This window comes from Lolium perenne, chromosome 7, assembly GCF_019359855.2.
Source record: "Lolium perenne isolate Kyuss_39 chromosome 7, Kyuss_2.0, whole genome shotgun sequence".
Lineage (NCBI taxonomy): Eukaryota > Viridiplantae > Streptophyta > Magnoliopsida > Poales > Poaceae > Lolium > Lolium perenne.
The window spans coordinates 256,666,999-256,674,757 of NC_067250.2; the positions used below are offsets into that span (position 1 = coordinate 256,666,999).

General features: G+C 61.3%; 1 protein-coding gene across 1 annotated transcript; it reads left to right on the forward strand.

Moving 5' to 3' along the window:
- Positions 1-790: 790 nt before the first annotated feature.
- On the forward strand, positions 791-3,975 carry LOC139833920 (uncharacterized). The gene is made up of 3 exons (XM_071824287.1): positions 791-866; positions 2,726-2,965; positions 3,388-3,975. The coding sequence occupies exons 1-3, from the start codon at positions 791-793 to the stop codon at positions 3,972-3,974; spliced, it is 903 nt and encodes a 300-aa protein (XP_071680388.1). The 3' UTR covers position 3,975.
- Positions 3,976-7,759: the final 3,784 nt, after the last annotated feature.

Consider the following 7,759-nt stretch of genomic DNA (forward strand, 5'->3'; position numbering starts at 1 on the left):
CCAGTCGCCGTTTGCCAGTCGACGCGTAGTCACCATAGAGACACGTGGAGAGGCCAACGGCTAGATTTCACGTTGACCGAGGCGCACACCGTCTGCATGTTGTTGACCGTTGGGCTCGACGTGACCGCTAACGGCTAGTTTAACGGCTATTCAGCCGGTGACGGCGCAGATCTCGACCGTTGATTGCGGGGCGGCGATTCCGGGACAATTCAACGAACAGATCTCATCCTCAATCTGAGCGAGTGCGGGCGGTATAAAGGGTCGCCCCTAGGATTAGGGTTCAACACTCCTCCGCATTCATCCCCCATCTTCTCTTCATCTCATCTTCATTCCACACTCCACACGCATCCATGGCGGCGAAGGGGTGGGGCAAGTCGAAGGTCACGCGGGAGTCTCTCCTCCCGTACGTCGCCTCCGGAGTCATCCCGGAGTTCAACCAGAGCGATGGCGGGTTCCGCCGGCGAACGAGACGGAGCCCCTCCCACGGCCTGGGGAGTTCGTGATCTTCATGAGCTTCCTCGATCGCGGGTTCGCTCTCCCCACCTCCGATTTCCTCCGGCAGTTGCTGGCCTTCTACAGCATCAAGGTTTCCGACCTCGGGCCGCACAGCGTCCAGCAGATTTCTCTGTTCGTGGCGCTGTGCGAATGCTACTTGGGCTGTCCGCCCTACTTCCCGCTGTGGGTGTCCATCTTCCACGGGCGGGCGACTCGGGCCAGCAAGAACAGCGAAGCACTCATCCCGAACGGGGGGATCACCTTCCAGGTGAAGTCCGGGGAAAGCTTCATTGACATGGCGCTCCCCAAGAAGGCGCAGTCGCTGTGGCGTCGTTTCTGGTTCTACGCCAGGAGTACACTCCCCGGGCGAGGTATGCATTCCCCAATACAGTCCCGAGCCGAGCGTCCCGCGGCGCCTCAATGTCCGGTTGCCGCTGCGCGAGCAGGAGAAGGTGGTGAAGGATATGCGCCAAGCGATCCAGGCGCTAAAGATGACGGCCTGACGGCGGTCGACATGTACAACTGTTGGCTTGGCCGGCGGCTGATCCCCCTGCGGTGCCGAGCTCACCCCATGTGGGAGTACCGGGGACAGAACGACCGCACCCGGTCGACGGCGACCGAGTGGGACGAGGGCGAGTACCGGAAGGCGCTCGCTAAGATCACCACTGCCACCTTTACTTCCTTCGAGGACGGCTTGCAGCCCTACACCGAAGACACCCCAGCGCCTCGAGTAATGCTTCGCATGGCGACTCGCACGGCTTAGCCGCGCTTCTTCCTTTCTGACTCGTTCCTTTGATTCGATTGCAGCGTTGGCGGAAGATCGCGGACCACCTCCCTCCTCTCGCCGGAAAGGAACCACCGGAGATGACCGAAGGCGAGGAGGAAGAGGTCGACGAGGAGGAGGAGCGCACCGAGTCGGACTCGGAGGCGCGGGACTTCATCAGACTCCCGCGCGGGTCGAAGAGGGGTGCCGAGTCCTCGTCCCGTGGCGCGGCCGAAGAGGAGGCGACCTCCCGCCCGGCGGACAACGCCGAGCCCTCCAAGGAAGGGGCCGAGCCGCTATCGAAGCGGCTGCGCCCACTCTCTGGAAGGGTCCATGAGGCTTCAGCGTCCCTTGAAGGACGCGATCGATGCGGGAGCTCGGGCCGGTCCGGGGCGTAAAGCGATTCCCACGGTGAAGTAAGTATTTCTTGTCGAATTTATCCTTCCTGCGATCGGACTGAGTGTCGACTCACCTCGCCTCTCTGTAGGTCCAAGAAGAAGACCTTGGCGAAGCCGCCCGCGGCCGGGGTGGCGGCCACGAGGGCGGCCGAGGCAAAGAAGAAAGCCGCGGAGAGGAAGGCGGCGCCGTCCGACCTTGGGGGTGCGGGGTCGGCTCCAGAAGAGCCCGCCGCCGGGAGTCAAGCGGAGAAGGAGAGCACTAGCCACGTCGAGCCCACCGCCAACGTTTTTCCTCTACCCAGCATGGCTCGCGGGGGCATGGCGAGTGCGGCGACGGGTCCGGACGTTGCTCCGCCTGTGGTGGAGGAGGAGTCGACTGACATTGGATCGACCGAGGGGCAGAAGGCACCCGAAGTTGAAGAGGACATCGTCGAGGAGGGCGGTCTGTCGGAGCCACTGAAAGAGCGCCGGTCCAAGGCCGCCAGGGACCGCGCCCCGCCCAGCGACACCGACACGCGGACGGGCGAGGTTCCGTCGGCGAGGCGGTGATGCGAGCGGACGGGGCGACCGAGTCGCGTCATCCGCCGCCGTCTTCATTGACCTTCACTGAGCTCCACACGGCGCTTGGCGAGCGCATGTGGTAAGTGTCGCTGAACACGTGGCCTAGTCACCCCCAGTCCCCGAGGGTCGACTTGGTCTGAAAGGGCGAGTCGAGTCTCTATTTGCTTTTTGTTTGTTGACCTTGGCATTTTTGTTTGGTTTCCGTAGGCGGAGATTAAGCGGCTGACCGCGCTTGTGGAGGAGGCGGCGCAGAAGAACCGGAAGCTGATTGCCCTGGGCAGTAAGTCATGCCCACTCGCCGTCCTCATTCAGTGTCACTGGCCCGGGCGTTCGTTCTCACCGTTTCCTTTTCTTGTAGCAGGCGCAGCAAAGGCTCTTGCCGAGGCTCGGGAAGGGTTCGTCAAGGAGTCCTTCTACCGTGAAGCCGAGTTCCGGGCGCAGCAGGCCGAAAAGGCCCGGAAAAGGGCGAAGCGGAGGTGGCGGAATTGACGAAGGTCCTGGAGCGAAGGGCGGGAGCTGGAGGACGTCATCACCGAATACAAGGTGAAGCTGGAGGCCGCGACTGATGCGCGGGACTCTGCACGTGGGGCTGCCGCGTCTCTGCGGGAGGAGGTGGCGGCCTTGAAGCAGCAGCACGCCAAAGAACTTGCTGCGGAGAAGGAGGCGTCCGAGGGCATCGTCCTGGCGGTGCAGGCCGAGAAGACCAACTTCGAGGCTTTCGTCAGGGAGATGTCGCGGCAGATTCTTGGTAAGTTCTTGTTGTCGCACTTCTTGTTTTATTTGCCGGGGTTTGAGTATCCGAACACGGCGAGTCGGCCTCGGGGGTCAGTCCCGAGCGTGGCGAGTTGGCCTCGGGGGCCGGATCCACGAGCGTGGCGAGTCGGTCTCGGGGGCCGATCCCCGGCGTGGCGAGTCGGCCTCGGGGCCGGTCCGAGCGTGGCGAGTCGGTCTCGGGGGCCAGTCCCCGAGCGTGGCGAGTCGGCCTCGGGGGCCAGTCCCTGAGCGTGGCGAGTCGGTCTCGGGGGCCAGTCCCCGAGCGTGGCGAGTCGGCCTCGGGGGCCAGTCCCCGAGCGTGGCGAGTCGGCCTCGGGGGCCAGTCCCCGAGCGTGGCGAGTCGGCGTTGAAGGGGAAGTTCTCATTTTTCCCTTTTCCTTGTGTTGTTGACTGCAGGTACGTGCGACTTCGTGGAGACGGCGACTCCACGGGAATGCCTGTCGACCGCGACCGCGCGTATCATCGCCTGCGCGGGGGAGATACTTGCCGCGCTCCAGTACCTGAGCCCGCGGGAGGTGATTCCGCGGGACACGCCATCCGTCTTCAAGGCCGTGTCCAACATTCCGGCTGTTGTTGACTGGCTTCGTCGCTCTTCCTGCCGCGTTGGCATTACCATGGCTCTGAGCATGGTGCTGGCGCATTATTCTGAAGGGTTCGACGTGGAGGAGGTCACCGCTGGCTTCCCCTCGGAGACTGGGGAGTTCGATGTTGCCGAAGTGCTGCGGCTGATGGATGCGGTGCGCCCCTTCGCCGACCGAGTACTGGCGACCGCGGACTTGGAGACTCATATCCCCAGCCAAGCGGCTCCTGGTGACGCGGAGAAGGAGCCGGGCCCGGTGGACTACCCCGCGGAGCGCCTCTTCCATGCTGCTGCCGCCGGCTCGCTGTCTACATATCCGGTCGTGGTGTACACGCCGAAATTTCGTCACGGCGATGACGGCGTCGAGCCTGTCGTAGAGGGGGCTCCGGGGTCGTCCTCGTAGTTTCCTGAGCACCTGTGTAAGAAGTAGCTAGATTTCCCGCGAGCGGGTGTTAGTTGTAAATAGAATGATGACTTTTGCTTAAATGCGATTCGGTGGTTGCTTTTGCATTATTTGAGACGGCGATGCATTGGAGTTGGTTCCGACTATCCATGGCCTTGCGGGCCGTCGCCTTGCGTCCCCAATGAAGGCTATCGACTTGACTGTTTTCCTTTTCGAGTCAAGGCGTCCCCAGTCGCAGTACGTAGTCATTATAGTACGAATAGCAGCCTCATGGGTGGAGTAGTGGTGTGGTGTAGTTTGCGCTGTTCGGATGTAGCGCGCCACTCGTCGTGGCTCGGTGAGCCAGTCGCTAGGCGACTCCAAAGGGGATCATTGCGGGCGTATTTTCCTTGGCGAGCCGCGGGTCCGTTTTGCGGGGTCCCTAGTCGAAGTACTTAGCCGCGCAATTCGCCAACCTAAGGTAGAGGAGGGCATTGGTGTGCTTTATAACGTAGCACAAGGCGGTCGCCGAGGCCCGTGGGGCTGGCCGAGCGTGCGGCCCTGCTGTGGGTTCCAGTCGCCGTTTTCACCCGATGGCGTGAGAGATGGTGGGTGACCGGGCCTGGTGTTGCGCCTCGGTCACGCCGCCATCCCGTGTTAGCCCGGCTACTTGGCCGATCGTGGACTTCTCTCTTCCAGCAGCGGCGACCGGAGGTCTCTCAGTTCCTAGTCGCTTGTCGCGGCGACTAAGCCGGTATGTCCCGGGATGAGAGATGACGATATTTGGCGGGTGAAGGGGAGGTAGTCGGAGCTTGAGATCAAAAAATGGTCGGCGATTTTTATTATCCTCTGAATTTTCGGATTACATTTTTCCCTTAGGTATAGAACCGCCGGAGGAGGTTGATGTTCCAGGGGCGCTCCACCTCTTTAGAGAGCGGCTCGCCTTTGTCGTCCTTGCGGACGTCGATGAGGTAGTAGGAGTCGTTGCCGAGCACGCGGCTGACGGCGAATGGTCCTTCCCGGGCGGGGACAGCTTGTGCATCCCTTTCTTGTCCTGGATTAGCCGGAGTACCAGATCGCCGACTTGGAAGGAGCGACTCCGAACGCGCGGCTTGTGGTAGCGACGGAGGTCCCGCTGGTAAATGGCGGTTCGAGAGTGCGAGGTCTCTCGGCCTCGTCGAGAGATCGATGTCATCTTGGCGAGCTCGCTCGTTGTCTTCTTCGGCGTAATTGGCGACCCGAGGTGAGTCGAGGCGATGTCCGTGGGCATGACGGCTTCGGCGCCATATACCAGGAAGAAAGGCGTGAAGCCGGTTGACCTGTTAGGCGTTGTGCGGATGCCCCATAGTGCGAAGAGAGCTCCTCCGCCCAAAGCAGCCGGCTGCGCGCTCTAGGGGCACGACCGGGCGTGGTTTGAGTCCGTGCAGGATGCTCTGGTTTGCCCTTTCGCTTGGCCGTTCGACTCGGGGTGGGCGGCGAGGCGAGATCGAGTCGGATGCCCTTTTTCTTCGCAAAGTCAGCCATCTCCCCTTTGGCGAAGTTGGTGCCGTTGTCGGTTATGATACTGTGAGGGTAGCCGTATCGATAGATGAGCTCGCGTAGGAACTTTGTGGCCGTCTTCCCGTCGCACTTCTTTATGGGCTTTGCTTCTACCCATTTGGTGAACTTGTCCACCGCTACCAGGAGGTGAGTATATCCGCCGGGGCCGTTTTGAATTTTCCCACCATGTCCATGCCCCATACGGCGAAGGGCCAGGTGAGGGGATGGTCTTCAATGCCGATCCTGGCATGTGCGGCGCTTGCATGCTTTTGGCACCCGGCGCATGAACGGACAAGGGCGATTGCGTCTTCGTGGGCTGTTGGCCAGTAGAAGCCGTGACGAAAGGCCTTGGCGACGATTGACCGCGCGCTGCGTGGTGGCCGCAGTCCCTGCGTGGATGTCGCTGTAATGTTGCGCCCTTCCGCCGTGGTGACGCATCGTTGGAACACTCCCGAGACACTGCGCTTGTATAGCTCATTGTTGATGATGGTGAAGCGACTTGCATCTGCGCACGATGGCGCGTGCTTTGGTTTCATCCATCGGCGGTGCACGGCTCTCGAGGTAGCTTATGTATGGCTCGGTCCAATCGGTCTTGTCGACGGCGAGTGCGACTAAGGCGGAGTCGGGAGCAGGTGGCTCGGCAATGTCCAGCTCGCGCGGTGCGCGCACCGAGGGGTGGCTGAGGATGTCCAGGACGACGCCCGGAGGAGGTTGAAGTCGCTTGGACCCGATTCTGGCTAGCGCGTCGGCTTCTTCGTTCTTGCGCTGTCAACCCACTCGACGACGTGACCGGCGAAGCTAGCGCCGGCTTGGTCGACGGCGCGTTTGTATGCGATCATGTTGGCGTACGTGGCGTCGCAGGTGCCGGAAGTTTGGGCTGGCGACTAGGTCGGAATCGCCGAGGCAGCGCAGCCGTGTTGCGCCCATCTCTTTTGCGACTCGCATGCCGTGCAGAGCGCCTCGTACTCGGCCATGTTATTGGTGCATGGCTCGAATCTGAGTTGCAGGACGTACTTCACCGTGTCGCCCTTTGGTGATGTGAGGACGACTCCGCTGCTCCTTCGAGGTTTTTAGAACCGTCGAAGTGCAACGTCCAATGTTTGAGGTCCGCGGGGAGCTTGGCTGCTGGGCCTCTTCCCGATCGGCGAGGAAGTCGGCGAGTGCTTGAGATTTGATGGCGTGGCGTGACTCGTAGGTGATGTTGTGGACGCCGAGCTCGACTGCCCACTTGGCGATCCGGCCAGTTGCGTCGCGGTTGCGGATGATGTCGGCGAGTGGTGTTGAGGCGACTACCTTGATGGGGTGCTCGTGGAAGTAAGGGGCCGGTCGCCGCCGGGCCCGAGGACGGCGTACACCAGCTTCTGGTAGTGTGGATACCGTTGCTTGGATTCGATTAAGGCTTCGCTGATGTAGTAGACCGGGCGTTGTACCAGCTTGCTCCCTTCCTTCCTCCTTCCGTTCGACGACCATGACTGCACTTATAGCGCGGTTCGACGCGGCGACGTATAGGAGCATGGTTTCTTTTGGCAGCGGGGCCGCGAGGATAGGGGTATTCGAGAGGGCGTGGCCGGAGTTCCTCTAGGGCCCGCTGCGCCTCGTCTGTCCACCGGAATGATTCCGACTTCTTGAGCAAGCGGTATAGTGGCATGGCCTTGTCTCCGAGCCGGGGTATGAAGCGATCGAGGGCGGCGACTCGACCGGCGAAGTTTTGCGCGTCGACTAGGCATGCTGGCTGCTTGGTGCGCATGACCGCCGATGTCTTCTCCGGTTAGGTTCGATGCCTCGCTTGGAGACGACGTAGCCTAGCAGCTGTCCTGATGGAACCCCGAAGGTGCACTTCAAAGGGTTGAGCTTGATCTTGTACCGCCGTAAGTTGGCGAATGTTTCGGCGAGGTCGCTGACGAGGTCGGTCTGTCGAGTCGATTTGACCACCACATCGTCGATGTAGACATGCACGTTGCGGCCGATCTGGCTTTCTAAGCAGCTGTTCATGCACCGCTGGTACGTTGCTCCGGCGTTCTTGAGGCCGAAGGTCATGGACGTGTAGCGATGGCGCCTAGGGGTGTGATGAATGCAGTCTTCTCTTGGTCTTCCTTGGCCATCTTTATTTGATTGTACCCGGAGTATGCATCAAGGAAGCATAGCGACTCGGACCCGGCGACCGCGTCGATAATCTGGTCGATTCGCGGTAGGACGAATGGGTCCTTGGGGCACGCGCTGTTGAGGCTTGTGTAATCGATACACATTCGCCACGTCTTGTTCTTCTT